The sequence below is a fragment of the Panthera uncia genome (genome assembly GCF_023721935.1).
Source record: "Panthera uncia isolate 11264 chromosome A1 unlocalized genomic scaffold, Puncia_PCG_1.0 HiC_scaffold_16, whole genome shotgun sequence".
Taxonomy (NCBI): Eukaryota; Metazoa; Chordata; class Mammalia; order Carnivora; family Felidae; genus Panthera; species Panthera uncia.
The window spans coordinates 67,701,632-67,719,844 of NW_026057576.1; the positions used below are offsets into that span (position 1 = coordinate 67,701,632).

At 43.1% G+C, this 18,213-nt stretch overlaps 1 protein-coding gene across 2 annotated transcripts in view; it reads left to right on the forward strand.

Annotated features, from left to right (window-relative positions):
- The first annotated feature begins 5,322 nt into the window (after positions 1-5,322).
- The window catches only part of UBAC2 (UBA domain containing 2), a 171,555-nt gene continuing 158,664 nt past the window's right edge, over positions 5,323-18,213 (forward strand). The window contains exon 1 of one of the 2 annotated variants that reach the window (XM_049647498.1): positions 5,323-5,800. In XM_049647498.1, coding sequence (XP_049503455.1) covers positions 5,623-5,800 — 178 coding nt within the window. In that variant the 5' untranslated portion in view covers positions 5,323-5,622. The remainder of the gene's footprint in view (positions 5,801-18,213) is intronic. The other variant, XM_049647497.1, reaches the window with a different exon arrangement.

Sequence of the window (18,213 nt, forward strand, 5' to 3'; positions counted from 1 at the left end):
CGGGGAAGGGGGGAGGTTGGAGCCAGGTGAGTGACTGACAGTTTCTCCTTGATCCTGGATGGAGATGCTCCATAGCCTTAACTTGAAGCAATTTTAGATTTGGTGGATGCCATGGGCGGAAAGATTGTAACAGTGCAGCTTTTGGTTCCTGATCTTATCACCATATACATGGCATAGGAGATCAGAGAAATTGTCACCTTCCGACAATGGTGTTGCTATAAAGAGCATGACAAACTGAGTCCCTATGGTTGCCGGGCAGATGTAAAATCTCAGCATAGCTTTTCCCTAGGTAGAAATTAAGAAAGTGCAAAGGGAAACAGGTGAATTGCAGATGAAAGAAGAAATTTTAAATGTGAATTAAAGAGAAAAGCTGAGTGTTGCCTAGGGCTGCCATACAAAGCACACAAACTGGGTGGCTTCAAACAACAGAACTTCGGTGCCTCACAATCCTAGAGGCTATCAGTCTTCTTACCTGCATAAGAAGCATAAGTTGGAGAGTGAAAAAGAGGCTAAAAAAGGGGTGCCTGGGCGGCTCAGTTGGTTAGGTGTCCGACTCTTGATTTCGGCTCAGGCCATGATCTCAGGATTCGTGAGTTCAAGCCCTGCGTTGGGCTCTGCACTGATAGCATGGAGTCTGCTGTTCTCTCTCTCTCTCTCTCTCTCTCTCTCTGCCCCTCCCCCAAGCACACATGTTCTCTCTCTCTCTCAAAATAAATAAACATTAAAAAAATAGGTTGGGGGGGGTGCCTGGGTGGCTCAGTCAGTTAAGCTTCCCACTTCTACTCAGGTCACGATCTCATGTTTCGTGGGTTCAAGCCCTGCATTGGGCTCTGTGCTGACAGCTCGGAGCTTGGAGCCAGCTTTGGATTCTGTGTCCCCTGCTTGTACTCTGTCTTTCTCTCTCTCTCTCTCTCAAAAATAAACATTAAAATTATTTTTAAAAATACATTAGGAAGGAGAACAAGTATTTTTGTTTTTGTTTTTGGTAAAAGGATTGCGTCTGGCATTTACTGGACCCCATGCAGTATTGGAGGTTGTCATTGTGACAAACAAAAATACACTTAACGGATTCCCAAAAGGCTCCTTGCTCAGTAAACGTCTATTAAGAACATTATTAAATCAGTAAAAAGATGTAACTACACTTTAAAAAGCTTCCAGACCTATTTTTTCATAAATATTAGTTTCATAGATATCATATGCTGAAAATGCATTTAAAACACTTAAAGGCTGCTTTGTCCAAGGATTGACTGTCAACTCTAGGCATTATCTACTGATTCCTCCAAAAGGTTGCTGACTAGAATCCCTGGGAATTTGGAAAGGGGGTCCTCAGCCAGAATATGGAAGTAGGATGTGGCTTACAAACTTAATGCACTGTAGCCATCATCTGATCAGAATTTGGTACTTTGAAGTTTGTGGTTCTTATTTTGGTTGTTGTTATTGGCCCCCTCTGCTGCTTATTAATCTTTAGGAAAAATTCTTTCTAGCTCTGTTCTATGAGAAGAACATTGTGTTAAAGGCAAGTTGAAATATACAGGAAAGGCACACATCAGTGATGTTTGGTCAACAGCCTTCCCCCAGGACTCCCCCTGGAGATTTGCTTTCTAATGCTAAACCCTTAGAGATGCTGTGTTTTATTTTATGAAAGGAAGACAATGCCTTCACACCAAGAGACTCAAAATGGGGAGGATACAACATTTAGTAAAACATCTCCCCGGCCTGCTAGGGGCTTACTCTTTCAAGCCTATCACTACTACCCCAGTGTAGAAAGCAGATTTAGCAAGACATAGCAAGGCAAATGATGATTGCTAGTAATTGACAGAATTAGTTCTCCATAATACAAACTAGAGAAGTGACAAGGTGGAAATATAGGCAAGGACATTAGAAATGATATACACTGAGCAATCTGGGACTGCGTGATAAAGGTTGGTTAAATCACACTAACATAGGAATTTTCAACTTTGCACAATGGACATTTGGGGCAGGAGAATTCTTCATTGTGGGAGGTGGTCCTTCGCATTGTTTAGCAGCTTCCCATCTGCCCATTAGATGCCAGTAGTGGCCCCCTCTCATGACTGTAACACCAAAAATGTCTCCAAGTATTGGCAAGCGTCCTCTGGAGGATAAATATCGCCCCTTGTTGAGAATCACTGCACTTGTGCTTCTCAGACTTTTGCATTCAAATCAGCTGAGAGTCTTGTTAAATGCTGCTTTAATAAGTCTGGGGGTAGGGCCTGGCACTCTTTAGTCCAAACAAGATCCCAGCTGAAGCCAATGCTGCCCATACAAGGACAGTGCTTGCTTCTTGGAGGATAAACCTACAGCTTTCAATATGTACAGGTTCAGAATGTAGAGTACATGTGCAAAGTATGGATCTTTGAAAATACTCTCAATCAAGGTCTGTGTACCATGTTAAGTTATTGTGCATTTAGTTAAGAATGTTGAAAAATTGAACATAAATAGGAGAAAGGTTTTGTCTTTTTTTTTAAACTTCAGAGTGTTTTATCTCCTATTTCAATAGTTCTCAAACCTTTTGATCTTGATCCTGAAATCTCTTTAGAACTCTCAAAGATAATGCAAAAGCTTTTGCTAACATGGGTTTACATTTATCAGTACTTACCATTTTAGAAATTAACTAAGAAACAGAAAAATGTAAAACTGTTTGAAATTAGGGGCACTAGGTGGCTCAGTTGGTTAAGCGTCCGACTTCAGCTCAGGTCATGATCTCACGGTTCGTGGGTTTGAGCCCTGCACTGGCTCTGTGCTGACAGCTTGGAGTCTGGAGCCTGCTTCGGATTCTGTGTCTCCCTCTCTGTCTGTCTGTCTCTCTCTCTGCCCCTTCCCTGCTCTTTCTCTCTCTTTCAAAAATAAATATTTAAAAAATTATAAAAAAATAAAACTGAAACTAATTTTAAAATAACAGTAACATATCCATTGCACGTAACATAACTAATGTATTTTTATGAAAAATTACTGCACTTTCTCAAGCAAAAAATTATGGGGAAGAATAACGTTATTGCACATTTTTGCCAATGTCTGCTGTTTGGCTTTATAGAAGACAGCTGGATCCTCATGTCTGCTTCTGCTTACAGTTTGTTGTGATACACGGTTTAGGTTGAAACATATGAAGAAAATGTGGCCTCGCACAGCTTTGCAGTTGGAAAAGGAAGCATTTTAATAGTCGTTTCAGATCATTTGTGCTTTTTTTGATACTACAGCACAACTTAAATGGTAGTTTCTTTATTTAATGTTTATTTGAGAGAGAGGGAGCATGAACAGGAGAGGGGCAGAGAGAGGGAGAATCCCAAGCAGGCTCCATGCCCAGCACAGAGCTGACACTGGTCTTGATTCCATGACTGTGAGATCATGACCTGAGCCAAAATAAAGAGTTGGATGCTTGACTAACTGAGCCACTCAGGCACCCCTTAAATGGTAGTTTGATAGGGAAAGATAGGATTCAGTAAGCAGAAAGGGAGAGGCTAAGGCTTGAAGGTTCCTGGGTGGGAAACATTCATATTTTAAAACATTTTTTCTGGGAACATCCGGCCTTGAGCAAGCTCCCTCAGGCATAAAGTTCCTTTTAAGAATGTGACAAAAGGCCCGACTAAAAATAAGTAGACCATAAAACCTATGACCCACAAGGAACAGTATGGTCATAGACTACCCTTGGTACAGTGGAAATTAACCAATCAAAAAGGAATGACAGGCATTTAGAATCACCTAGCTAGTAAGGGTAGAACCTGAGAAGGAACAAGAAGGGAAGGGGCTCACCAAAACCCTATAAGACAGTCCCTTGTGTATAGTCCGCAGGTATTCACTTTTGAATAACCCCTCTCTGTAAAGAGAGCTTTCATACTATTCTTACTTTCAGATCTTATACTTTAATCAACTTTTGCCTGCTGCTCATTTTATTTTGTGTCCACCTCTTCATTCTTCAAAGTGGCAAGACAACAAATCTTGGATATTGAGGTAAAAAAAAGTCTGCAACAGTAGTTTCTTAAAAGATTATTGGCAGTGAGAAATCTGAAACCCTATCAATGAACTCTTTGTACTGTTTCACTAAAATTTATTGGTTTATCTTGAAGCTTGAATTGCATAATTGTAACACAATGCATTGATCAACTGGAAAATATCGGTTTACTAAGTTATGCAGCCCTTCCAAATGCATGGTGGCAAATTCTAGTACTTCTGAGTGAATAAGAGTTTAAAAAAAGGGTTTTAGCATCATCACGAAAACAGTTTTGGCCTTCTGGATTCCCTAAATTGGGGTGGGGGGAGTCGCCACACCTACTTTGAGAAGCATTCAGCTATGTTGGCTATCAGTTTTGTTGCCAGCTAGCAGCTTCTGCAAAACTTAAAGGGCCTTTACAGTATCATTTTACTGCAAAATAATTCAATTAGATGAATCTGAAGTGAAATGTAAAATCTATTTCAAGACTGTAAACAAACTTAAACAAACTTAAAGAAGAGCCTAAGGAAAATAAGTCACTTCTACTTTTGCCTTCTAGCAATAAATCAGTGTTAATATTTTGAGCCACTGGCACCTCTCAAGCACTCAAAAAGTATTTTCTTTTTCTTCTTATTTTTTCAAAATGTTTATTTGTGAGAGGGAGAGCATGAGTAGGGGAGAGGCAGAGAGAGAGGGACAGAGGATCTGAAGTGAGCTCTGCACTGTCCGCACAGAGCTGGATGCAGGGCTTGAACTCACAAACCGTGCGAGGAGGCTCAACCACACAGACGTCCCCAAAAAGTATTTTCTTTTTAAAGTATGCCATGCAGTTTTTCAGCCTTTTTCATTTAGCATTGTAGTTGGTCAATTTCTCCATAATACATATTCTTTAATAACTACAGAATATAAAATTATACAGACTATAAGTTATACAGAATATAAAAGTTTTCAGGCTCAAACTCATTTAAAAAAAACATGACTTTGCTTTAGCAAAGATTAATTTCATTTCGCAAAAAAAAAAAAAAAAAGAAATGGCCCATGTCTGAGAAGGACGCCAAAGCAGAAGTTTAGGGAGCAAGGTCATTCAGCCATAGACTCGTCAGTCCCAGGATCCTCGTCACCGGCCGGCGCGGTGTGGTAGGATGTATCTGGGGACCACGACACTCGGCGCCTTTTCAGGGGATTCCGCGCAGGATCGACGTAGGAAAGGGAGGACCCTAGGCAGCGTTGCTCCCCGCGACCCAGCGGCCTCCAGCACTTGGCTGGACACCGGAACTCGAGACATTTATTGTCTACAGTCCTCGCGGGAGCGAACTTCAAGGGGGGACGGCGGGGGGAGGGGAGGGGGGGGGGGGTCTGTCCGGAAAGACTGAGCATGCGTGGAACGCGCCGGGCGTCCCGTCCGTGGAGAGGTTAGAGGTCGCGAGGAATATCCCGACGCCGGCACTGTGGAGGAATCCGCTGCCACGCGGCTCCACCGGGCGTGGGGCGGCGCTGAGTATTTTAGTGCAGCTTCCAGGAGTTACACTCTTCCCGTTTATTCCCGTTCCTTTTCTAAAGGGGGCCCGCGGCAGTCGGAAAACCCGGACACACGGATCGCCCCTGCCGCGGACCGACTTCCCTTCCCAGGCAGGAAGGGAGGGGGCGGGAGAAGCAGAGCGCCCCACGGGCCGCGCATGCGCCGCTCACAGGCAGCCCCTGGAGTGGAATCCAGTTGCCAGATTCGCCGTCACGCCAGGAGTGCGCCTGCGTTGTCGCCGGGTCCCTCCACCTCCACTTCCCCTCCCCCTGTCCCCCCGCGGGGCTCCGGGTCCAGCGGGACCATGTTCACCAGCACCGGCTCCAGTGGGCTTTGTGAGTACCGGCTGCCGCTTTCATGGCTGTTCCCTACGCGCCACCCTAGGCACCTCCTTGAGAAGCCTCGGGGCAGCGGGGACCCTCGGGGTTGCTGGAGGTTTGGGGGCCGACCCTTCATCCCCGCGCCCGAACCTTAGTGGTTCCTGCCCGTGAGGGGCAGCGGGCACCGCCCCCACCTCAGACTGGAGGTGCGAGTGGGGACTGAGTTCCGCCGTCAGCCCCGGTCCCCATCTGTGAACCCCAGGTGCGATGCTCAGGTGTCCAGGGGCTGCCGCAGGTGGGCTGGACGGTTAGGGTCGGGCTGGGAGTCCTGATGTGTTCCAGGCTCGACCCGTTGGCGCTCGTCGGCGCCTGTGCCAGAAGAGGCTTGCCCTGGTGGAATCGATGCTGGAAGACTGCTCCCTTCCCAGTCACCTTGCTCCATTTGGGCCACAGAGGGACCTAACTGGCTCTCCCCCAGATGCAAATTCCAGCCTCCGTCTCAGGAGCTGACTCCTCAGGTTTACTTAGGTTTCTTTCTAACTCGGTGTCCCTTAAGAGTTTTTAGACAAACAAAAACTGATGAAAGTCCATTAAAGTGGAAGGAAGTTAAGAAGTCATTTGGCAGGAAGGCGCGGACATTGCTCCTGGATGTTGCTGTGATCTTTTCCTTGAACGTCAGCGGTGGTCAGCAGAGAGAGGGCAATGGAGTATATGCAACCTTTTAGACAACTTTATTTTTTTCACTGAAATTGTTTAGTTGGCTTTTGGTGAGGTGGGCTGTGTGTTAAGTAAACAGCCTAGGATTAGGCACTGGTACATCAACAGTGAACTGTTCAACAGACACAATTTTGCGATTGCTTGTCACTGTTAGTACTTCATATCTCTCTACATGTGAGCTTAATCTTGCCAGAGTATGGGAGCAGTTGACATTTCCAAAGCTTAAAGATCTGTTTTGATTGTTGGAAATCTTTTCTGAGAATACAGGTCTCCGTCTGAGAGTATCAGAGCCACAGGCCTAATTTAAAACCTTCCTCACTTCCCAACTTCTGGTTTTGGAGTAGATTGAATATTTATGATTTCCCTTTAAAAAAAAAAAAAAAGTTTATTTATTTATTTATTTTGAGAGAGAGAGAGCACACACATAGGGGAGGGGCAGAGAGAGGGAGAGAATCCCAAGCAGGCTCCGTGCTGTCTGCGCAGAGCCGATGTGGGGCTTGATCTGAAGAACTGTGAAATCATGACCTGAGCCGAAATCAAGAGTCGGATGCTCAATTAACTGAGCATCCAGGCACCCCTGATTTCCTTTGTTTCATAATTAATTTGACTTACGATACTCATTGGCCTCAGAGTAGGTTACAAGTACTGGCTAGTTAATCATCCCCAAACTACCCTTTGGTTAAAGAACATGAGATTGTTGACACTGTTGGTCAAGAAGGTGGTGTGATTTTTCTTGGGATCACACAGTGAGCCATACACTGGTGGATGTAAAATTAATGATAGAGTCTTTAATTTTAGTTGTTTCAACATTCCGAGCCATCCTTTCTTGCTGACCAGAATACATGAAAAAGTTAGGAAGGTCACTGTACTGTATTACTGGGTTACTGATTACTGTCACTGGTTACTATACTGTATTAGCCATTGTATTGGCAAAGTTTATTCAGATTTGATACACGGTGACAATGGAGAAGGTAATACTTGATTACCTATGGCACAGGGTTGATGAGTACTGAATTCTAGGAACCAAACTCCTGCTCAGGGAGAGGCATAGGCCAAGACTTCTCAGCTGTCTTGCGCTGTTTCTAAAATAAGTGTGTCCTCAGGGTAAGACTTGATGGGATGGCCATTCCTCAGAAGGCTATGTCTTCTGTGCCCATTTAACAAACATTTTGACCATGTATTGTGGGCTGGAAACTGCTAAGTGCTGGGATTGCAATGTTGAACAAGTCTGGGTCCCTGTTTGCAGTGGAGTTTGGGCAGTTTTTCCAGGACTGGTTTTTGGCAAGGCTGGGTATCAGTAGTTATCTACTTTAACATTTTTCTTTGCAAGGCTACCTGCTGACAGGGAATTGATTTCATCTAGGTAAGTTGTGTGGCTCTTCGGTAAGTCAAAGTTCTGATCTTGAGTAAGTATCCTGAGGAAGAGTAATCTGCCCATGACCCCATGGATGATGAGTAACATTCTCTTTTCAAAGGAAAAGTACCTGCCATTTCCTACCACCTGCATATTTCCCTCATTTTGTGATTAGTAGATAATGGTGATTTAGTGCTGCATTTGCTTTCCTCTCATTTATTTATTCAGCAGTATCTGTTGGGTACCCATGTAAGCCACACACTGTTTGTGTACAGAGGATAGAGTGGCAAACAGGATCAAGTAAGTTAACGATGTGATTTCACATAGTGATAAGTGTCATGAAGAAAATATGAGTGTAATAGATTGAGGTTATGGTGGATGACTGCTTTAGCAAGTGTGGTGTGGGAGGATATCTGGGAGGGTGACTTTGAGAGGAGACCCAAATGGTATGAAGGAGCCAGCCATGTCAGAATTTATCGAAAAACGTGCATTTTGCAAAAAGGGAACAGCAAACGCAAAGATGGCACCAGGCACAGCTGGGCATTTTCAAGGTGCTGAAGAACACTGGTGCTGCCAGGGCAGGGCGTTTGTGACTCTGTCTTTGAATTAGAGGATTGACAGTTATGGCTGCACTGAGCAGTTTAAGAGGGGTGTGGTGAAATCACCCACCTGACGAGAGAGAAGAGGAGGCCCTGGGGAAGAAGGTGGAGGAATGGCTAAGGCTCCTCCTGTTCAGGTACACAGATAGGCATGACTGATAGGGCAAAGTCCGGAGACGCGGAAGGAGGTGATGGTCTAGAGCACCACTTGTGAATGCTTCATGTTGCTGTGGGAGGGAAGATGGGAGATTATTGTTGGTGATGGGAGCAGTATTTTCTAGATGCTGCCTGAGGCCTGGCTGCAAAAAAATCAACATCGAGCTTTCTGAATGTCCATAGTCCTGGGTCTCATCCACAGAGAGATTGAGAAAGGCCAGTGTGGGCATCAGAAATCTGAATTTTCAAAGTTATCCCCAGGAGATTCTAGTAGACAAAGAGATTTAGATCAAAACGAAAGGGTGGCCAGCAGAAGGGCAGAGAAAATAAAGTCCAGTGGGAAATGCTGAAGGCCCAGGTCAGGTGGTAGCGGTAAGAATGAATATGACAGTGAAGAAAGGTTCTAAAGATGTGTGATTAAGTGGATTGTGTCATTAAAACTTGTTGGATTTTGGGCATAAAGAGGAGTTAAAGGTGGCTCTGGGGAGACAGATGGTGGCACCATTCACTAAGGTAGGGGATGCAGAAAGGGGGAGCTCATTTTGGGAGAAAGATGAGTTCAGCTGTGGACACATTTAATGCGGGGAGGGGGGAGCGGGGGGGGGGGGCTGTAGTGCCCAGAGATTTCCTGGGGGACATTTGGAAAGAGAGAGCTGGGCTGGACATGGATAGTTAGGTGGGAGCTCTGCCGTGGACATGAGTGAGGGCACCGGAAGCAGTGAGTAGAGTTAGAAAGCCAAGGACAGGACCTCAGGCAATTCTAGTAGCCGGGATGGTAGGGAAAGAGGAGATGGCCGAGTAGGCAGAGGTGAGTGTTTCCATGGAAGAAACCTGCCTTTTACCCCCAGTTCAATTTGATTTGTCTTTTGTTGTAAACAAACTCTTGCAGCTTCTGTACTCTCACCACAGTGACTCTGATCCCCAGACTCTCCATTCTCCTCGTTGTCTCCAGTTTACAGCCCATTTCTGGCAACTTCCATATCAAGTCTGGAGTTGACTTCTCAGCAAGACTCTCAGAGACCTGGTGCTCCTGTTCCGCTACAGTCATCTGGTAAAACCCCAGCTCATGTTCACGTGTGGCACCTGATCTGAGCTGAGTCCTTGAATTCAGTCGTCTCCCAGGGCCCTTACCCTTTCATCCCTATCCTCAAGACTCTCCCCAGTCTCTACCCATATCACTCTTAAAAGACCCGCAAAATAAGGGCTGTCACCCGGGCATGGTCTCTCTCTATCTTGTTTATATCCACACTTTAATAGTTGTCAGAGACTTCACGTGGAGTGGGTGATACTCTGGTTGAGTTTTGAGGGATGAGTGAGTTGGTTTGGCATACAGACTTTGTTCCTTTCCCTTTTCCCCAGGCTAAAAGAATGAAGCCCCTTCCCCTAGCCCACCCTCCATCTCTTGGTAATTCATTCTTTACTGCCTTTGCCGATTGCCACTTCTTCCTTCTCTCCTCTGAGAGCATGAGCCCGGCACGTGGTTAAATCTGGCGCTTTTTCTTGTTGATACTGTAGGGGGCTTTTCAGAGACTCCCAGAGTGCTTCAGATCCCCTGCCTGTGGAAAGGAGAGAATATTAGTATCTGTTTTATTGAGTTGTTGTGAAGATTTAAAGTGTGTGTAGGGGCTCCTGGGTGGCTGAGTCGGTTGGGCGGCCGGACTACAGCTCAGGGCATGATCTTGAGGTCTGTGAGTTCAAGCCCCACATCAGGCTCTGTGCTGACAGTTCAGAACCTGGAGCCTGCTTCCGATTCTGTGTCTCCCTCTCTCTCTGCCCCTTCCCTGCTTGCTCTCTGTCTCTCTCTCAAAAATAATAAACATTAAAAAAAAATTTAAAAAGTTAGTGTATGTAAAGCTCCTAGATCAGGGTTAGGGTTTTGTTTTTTGTTTCTTTTTAAGCTTATTTTTTTTGAGAGAGAGGAAGAGCATGAGTGGGGGAGGGACAGAGAGAGAGAATCCCAAGCAGGCTCTGCATTGTCAGTGCAGAACCCAATGCAGGGCTCGATCTCATGAATCATGAGATCATGACCTGAGCTGATATCAAGAGTCAGACGCTTAACCCACTGAGCTACCCAGGCACCCAAGCGTTAGGGATTTTCAACTGGATCTTTCTCCTGAATGTGTTCTGAAAAATGCAAAAGCCTAACCCACCTGTCTATCCTGCACCTTCCAGCTGCTGACTGCTGTTTCTTCTTCCCAACCACAGTCCTTGAAAGATGACCTTTGCTTGATTTCCTTTCTCACATCCCTGCACTCTTTAGCCCTCTACAGTTCATCAGCTGTTCTTCGGGGTTTGCCCACTGGCTTTGTACTCCACCCACCACAGCTGGAATCCGCCCCACCTCTCCATGAAAACTACCGTGGACCAGGTGACCAGGGACTTCCACACCTGCGAATCTACTGGGTACTTCCCAGTCCCTGTCTTAGTGGAATGTTTTCTTGCATTGGCTTTGGTGAACATTTCTTTCTAAACTTCTTTACTCCTTGACTTTTATTTTTAAATTCCATACTCACCTGGTTGTCTCATATCCTCAGCGTTTGCTGGATTTGGCATTAGTGGGTATGGTTACTGTAAAGAGGGCAGTTTCAGTGGCTCATTAGGGTCGAAACCTGCTTAGTTGAGGTAAGGAGTGAACCAGAGGTGGAGAGTAGAAATAGGGAGAGTGGACCATAGGGACACACAGCTGGGGAGGGAATCTGGGGGAGACACAGCTGAGTTTGGCCCTTTGAAGACTTAGGTGCTTGGGTATCTTGCTATAACTAAATTCACACAGCACTGAGGTGGGAGCCAGTACAAATTTATTAGACTGAGAAATACAGATTTGAGCTGAGGTGGAACCAGTGAAACTGGTTTTGATCCAAAACCACCAGTTAGGGAACTTGGAGTCAGATGTGGTTAGGGGAGTTAGATGCATACAACATCCAGTAGTGTCAGTGACTGTAAGGATATTTATCTCACTCTGGAGATGGGCAAGCTATAGTGACGGGTGGGGTCATTCAGGGTCTGCATACTCTGTCCCCTGCAAAATGCTGAAATGGACACCTTGACAATTTACCACTGCAGCTGTTTTTTGCTCTAAAGAAGTACCAAGCTGTGTTGTTACTGACATATTCTTTCTTTACGTATTCAGTGTGTTAAATACTTGTGGGAGATGATCAAATATTTTTGTCTCTCACCATCCCTTTAAAGTGCATGCAGCTTGGGGGGGCGCCTGGGTGGCTCAGTCGGTTAGGCGGCCGACTTCGGCTCAGGTCATGATCTCGCGGTCCGTGAGTTCAAGCCCCGCGTCGGGCTCTGTGGTGACAGCTCAGAGCCTGGAGCCTGTTTCAGATTCTGTGTCTCCCTCTCTCTGACCCTCCCCCGTTCATGCTCTGTCTCTCTCTGTCTCAAAAATAAACAAACGTTAAAAAAAAAATTAAAAAAAAAAAGTGTATGCAGCTTGGAAAGCTTTTTGTCTTTATGAAAAGGTATCAGATCTATGACTTTTTTATTCACTCTTCAAGTTACTGATTCATCAGTTGTTTAATGAGCACTTCTGTGGGCCAGCCTGTCTTCAGATGCTTGGAATTCAGTTGTAAATAAAAGACGAAAGATACATTCAGGTGGCGCTAATCTTACGAAATAAAAGTCACAAAATACAGGCTCAACTTAAATTTAAAAATATGTAGTTAAGGGCACCTGGCTGGTTCAGTTGGTAGAGCTTGATCTTGATCTCTTGATCTCAGGGTTGTGAGTTCCAGCTCCATGTTGGACATGGGGCCTACATTAAAAAAAAAAAAAAATGCAGGTGAACATTTTAGTCAGCACTTCAGTCTTCATTCAAAGGTAAGACGTTTTCTCCTTTCTCCCAGTTAAGACTTGTACTTGGCAACCACTTGCTGTGAGAGAAAAGGCTGTGATTGGCTTCTACTCTTTTTGTGTTCCCCTGTCTCAGATTTTCTGTTTCTGATCTTATTAGGTTCTAGACTGAGTGGTGTGGGAGGAGGAAGGAATAGGAAATAGGATAGTTCTTTAGTTAAAGCTGACCCTCTTGTGGGTTCTTTAGATTACTGTGAGCCTACCATCCCTGCTACTCCCCTGGGCTTGGGTTGGGGCGGGGGGATGCATCTTTATGTTGGTGGACTTTATTTCATGACTCTTCCTTAGTTCCTAGGAACTTAGGTCCACCTGCAGTTTCCTCCTTCTGGAGTCCTTTTGGCTTGCTTAAGAGCACTGTCGGACTGAAACAGACTTGACCCCATTACTGACCATTGCATGCGGTGCATCTCTGCTTCTCTGGAATTGCTGGGTTCTTTGCCTTGGTTGTGCACGTGAACCCTGTGATCAACTTGGCTTCTTCTTCTTCTACTCTGGTTTACCGAGGTGGAAAGCCACCATGTCACCTCAGGCATCACATATTTAGCTCACTGAATAGGCCCCCTGAGCCCCCGACTCAGCTCGATGTGAGGGTGTAGTTGTACTCACCGCACTTGGATACGCACTCCACACATCTTTTTCCTCATGCCCTCTGTTCAGCAGAGAACTCTTGCTGTTCCACCCACTCTTTCTATCTTCATAATAAGGCTGAGAGGAGTCTTAACAGCCATGGGATTGCATTAGATTAGTTTTCTTTGTAAATCCTGCATTTTGGTGTAGAACTTCCCTTTGGTGTGCAGCAGCCCTTGTATTTGGTACCTTAATGGAAACTCCAGTTTTATCATCTTGTTCTAGTTGTGTTTCTCTTTTGGGGGCCAAGAATCATTTTGGCTGGCCCTTGAAAGGTGACATTAGGATTTATATTTTCTGCTCTGATTTCATTATTTGTTGCAGTAAAGGATTAATTCATCAGGTTTGGGTTGCCCAAACCCTGCACAGTTGCCTTTAATGCTCGACTCTTGGGGATAAGCTATTTCCTACATTTCTTAAGTTTTTGAGGAGTACAGTATATCCTTGAAACTCTCAAGGAAGATATTATTTAAGAATTTTAACTGAGGGCGCCTGGGTGACTCAGTCGGTTAAGGGTCTGACTTTGGCTCAGGTCATGATCTCTCATGAGTTCAACTCATGATCAACTCATGAGTTCTTGAGTTCAAGCCCTGAGTCGGGCCTTGTGCTGACAGCTCAGAGCCTGGAGCCTGCTTTGAATTCTGTGTCTCCTCCTATCTCTGTCCCTCCCCTGCTCATGCTCTGCCTGTCAATAATAAATAAATGTTAAAAAAAAAAAAAAAAAAAAGAATTTTAACTGAGAAGGAAAGACAGGTATTAATTAGGGAAGGACAAGCTTGAGGGAGGATGCTTTATTTTTTATTTTTTAAAATATTTATTTACGTAAGTAATCTCTACACCTAACATGGGGCTCAAATTCATGACCCTGAGGTCAAGAGTTGCATGCCCTTCCAACTGAGCCACCCAGTCGCCCCAAAGGGAGAATGATTTTAGAAAGTGTTTCTTTTTCAGTCTCAAAGTAATTAATCACATTATAGAAAGTTTGAAAGATAGAGAAAAACCACTGTTAAGCATTTCTGTTAATTTTTTCATCTTTTTCTTCTTTTTTCTTCATATTTTCCTCAAGATATTTATGTAATTGGTTTTTTTATATTTAAATTTTAATACTTATTTTGAGAGAGAGAGCGAGTGGGGGAGGGGGAGGGGCAGAGAGAGATGGGGGAGAGAATCCTGAGCAGGCTCTGTGCTGTGAGCACAGAGCCCAGTGTGGGGCTTGATCTCACAAACCATGAGATCATGACCTAAATCGAAACCAAGAGTCAGACGGATGCTTAGCCAATTGAGCCACCTAGGCGCTCCTTATAGTCTTGTTTTAAATGAACTGATTTTATTACGATAAATTGAATAAAGTTCATTTTAGAAAACTCTGAAATATGGGAAAGTAGTAGAAAGAAATAAAAATAGCACTTATTGACATTTTGGTATTTATCTTCATACTTTTTCTAATGCAAAAGTAAATATCCAAATAAATAATTAAAAATAAATAAATATCACACTCAAATGCTATTTTGTAACTTGCGTTTATTTCACACAAAATACTTTTAAAAAGCAATCACAGTGACTATGTGTGTATTCTGCTTTTCTCTCCTTTGTCATAAGCATTTTCCAAATATGCTGTTCTTACAGAATTAGGTTTGTGCTTCTCTCCTTTCTTTTTTTTTTTCTATTATAGTGATGCTTAGAGCATCTTAATTTTCAGATGTTTCTAGAGATGAAAGAAGAATAAATAAACTGTATTATTTTATAATTTTTGATGCATGCTGCCAAATTCCAACCCCAAAGGATGGTATAACTTCACCACAATTTAAAAGAGAAAAGATTGTTTTCCTTAAGTTATTATATTTAATTTTCAGAGTAATGCTAGGTATTATTATCTTTGCCACAAATGAATACTTTGAAGCTCAGAACATAACTCATCCAAAATCACATAACTAGTATATATGTAGAAGAGCTAGGATTTGGGGGCACCTGGGTGGCTCAGTCGGTTGAGTGTCCAACTTTGGCTCAGGTCATGATCTCACGGTTTGTGGGTTCGAGCCCCTCATCAGTCTCTGTGCTGACCGCTTGCTTGGAGCCTGCTTCAGATTCTGTGTCTCCTTCTCTCTGTCCCTCGCCCACTCACGCTTTGTCTCACTGTGTTTCTCAAAAATAAATGTAAAAAAAAAAATTTTTTTTTTTTTTTAAAGAAGAGCTAGGATTTGAACCCAGGTTTGCCTACTTTCAAAACTAATGTAAATTTATTCCCCTTTCCCTTGAAGGAAAACGGCTAGGAGCTATGGCAATATAACTTCTAAGCCTTAGGAAAAATTCCTGAGAGAAAGAGCCATAACCTAAATGAGGGGTCTACATATCTATATGATTTCTTAAAAATTTTCAATTAATGACTATTAAGTGTGAGTTATTGTTAGTTTTACTTATGTCACACTATAACTGTACATTTTGTTTGTGTAACATATCATGTAACAGTTACTGCTAGGCTCTGTTCTAAGCAGTTTCCGTCTATTAACTCATTTAATTCTCAGAACAACCTGATGAGGTAGTGGGATTATTCTTCCCAGTTTGCAGATGAAGAAGCTTCGGCACAGACATTTAAGTGGCTTTCCCAAGATCACATAGCTGGTAAGAAGCATGATGAGAATTTGAACCTAGTCAATATGAGTCCACTTGCTGTGTTCTGAAACGAATGCACAGTACTGCTTCCCAGACTTAAGGAAGTATTATTTGCACTTCTCTCTCTTGACCACTGAGATAGTTGTAGTCTAGTGATGAACGTAATAGCTCAGCTTTGCAGTGGAGCTCTTTTCCGAGTCCTGGAAAACTGCATTGCTGTGTCCTGACTGCTGTAGATGTGCTCCTGTGTTCTATGTTCCTTTCAACCCCCGCGTCTCCCTCTTTCTTTCTAAGTAGGAACCAAGATCCTGTTTTGCTTTCAGTTGGGATGTTTTATGTCCTAATTAGGATCTTTTTGTCATAGCTAATACACTATAGTTATTTGCATTTTCTTCTTTTTTCTCTCTTCGTCCGTTATTAGTCAAGTTATTATCTTCTTCCGTTCTCAGGTTGTGTCAGTATCAGTCATATTAATGATGATGGAGCCTACCTTAAATCAGGCTGTGTTAAAAATGCATTTCTAGGGGTGCCTAGGTGGCTCAGTTGGTTAAGCGTCCGACTTCATCTCAGGTCATGATCTCATGGTTTGTGGGTTTGAGCCCTGCATCGGGCTCCACACTGTATACGGAGTCTGTTGGGGATTCTCTTTCTCTTTCTCCCTCTCTGCCCCTTCCTCCTCGTGCATGCATGCTCTCTCTCTTTCTCAAAATAAATAAACTTAAAAAATGCATTTCTATAGAATTTTAATAAGTAAGTACAATCTGATAAAGAATATCTTGTAAATAATTTACTCCAGCATTTTTAAAGTGTGCCTTGTGGAACTCTGGTAGAGTGAGGAGCTGCTTAAGTTTTTTGTTGTTGTTTTGTTTTTAAATGTCTCCCTTGGCCTGTGTTTATTTTATTTATTTATTTTAGAGAGAGCTGAGCAGGGGAGAGGGGCAAAGGGAGAGAAAGAGAGAATCTCAAGCAGGCTCCATGCATGGAATGGAGCCCAGTGTGGGGCTCAGTCCCACGACCCTGGGATCATGACCTGAGCCAAAATCAAGAGTTGATACTCAACCAGCTGAGCCACCCAGGTGCTCCATTTTTTTTTTTAATTAAAAAATTGCTTTAAGTTTATTTTTAAGTCAAATAATATAATGTTTAGCTGATTTTTTAAAAGTTTATTTGTTTTTGAGAGAGCACGAGTGCGCATGAGCAGGGAGGGGCAGAGGAAGAGGGAGAGAGAGAGAATCCCAAGCAGGCTCCATGGGGCTTGATCTCACAACCATGAAATCATGACCTGAGCTGAAATGAAGAGTTGGATCCTTAACCAACTCTTTTTTTTAATAATCTCTACATGTAATGTGGGGCTTGTACTTAGGACCCTGAGATCAACAGTTGACTGCTCTTCTGACTGAGCCAGTGAGGTACCACTTGTTTAGTTTATTTTTATTAGCTTTATTAAGATACAGTTGACAAATAAAAGTATTATATATTTATGTTATATGTGACCTTTTGTTATATGTACCTGTTGTGAAATGATATTGAAATCAAGTAAATTAATATATCCATCACCTCACATAGTTATCTTTTTGTGTATGTGTATGTGTGGTGAAGACATGTAAGGATCTACTCTCAACACATTTCAAGTATACAATACAATGTTTTTATCTATAGTTATTCTGTATGTTGCTTAAGTTTTAACCTTCATTTAAATTATGACTATAAATGAGAGTTAAAATTTAACCCTCATTTAAATCATTGTTCTCTTTCCCAGATATGTTTCTTAAGAGTTTTTAAGTTATGTTGCCATTGTTCTCAGACGTTTTCCAGTGTTGATGTCATTTTGGTCCCTTGAATGTAGCACCATAGAGTGCAAAGAGCACAGTATTACTTTTTGGCAAGTGTTCTGTAGCTGAGTATGGTCCTAATGTTGCCAGCCGTACTGTTTTTTTTAGACTGAGAAGGCAAACTAGTACTTCTGAGACCTTTAGTGGCCCTGCAACAAAGAAATTTGATTTTATCAACTCTTTGATTCTAAGACTTACTGGAGATGGTTTTCATTGAATAAAATTTGGGAACTATAAGGAAGAAACATAAAATTCCATGTCACGGTACTGCCCAGACTTCATTCCTGTTTACATATTGGTGTTGTGTAAATTTTGTCACCTATATGTATGTATAGAAACAAGTTTAAAAGTAAAGTTGGACCTGTGTACAGTTTCGTATTTTGCTTTTTTCACTTAATCTTTTTAAATGAATTTGCCTTGTGTCGTTAATAGTGTTCAAAGCTGGCTTTTAACTTTGTTTTGTTTTGCATTATTACAAAACTGAAACATGCCTGCTGGCAGAAAATCCGGACATTATACAAATACAGATGGAGAAAGGAGTGGTCCCATATAATGACTCCCCCACTGACAAACCACCCCTGACAGCTTAGTGCTCCTTCCCTTAGACTTCTTCTGTGCAGTGTTTACCTGAGCATTCTTTTCTCTCTCACACATGTGTACATGCCTACATGTGTG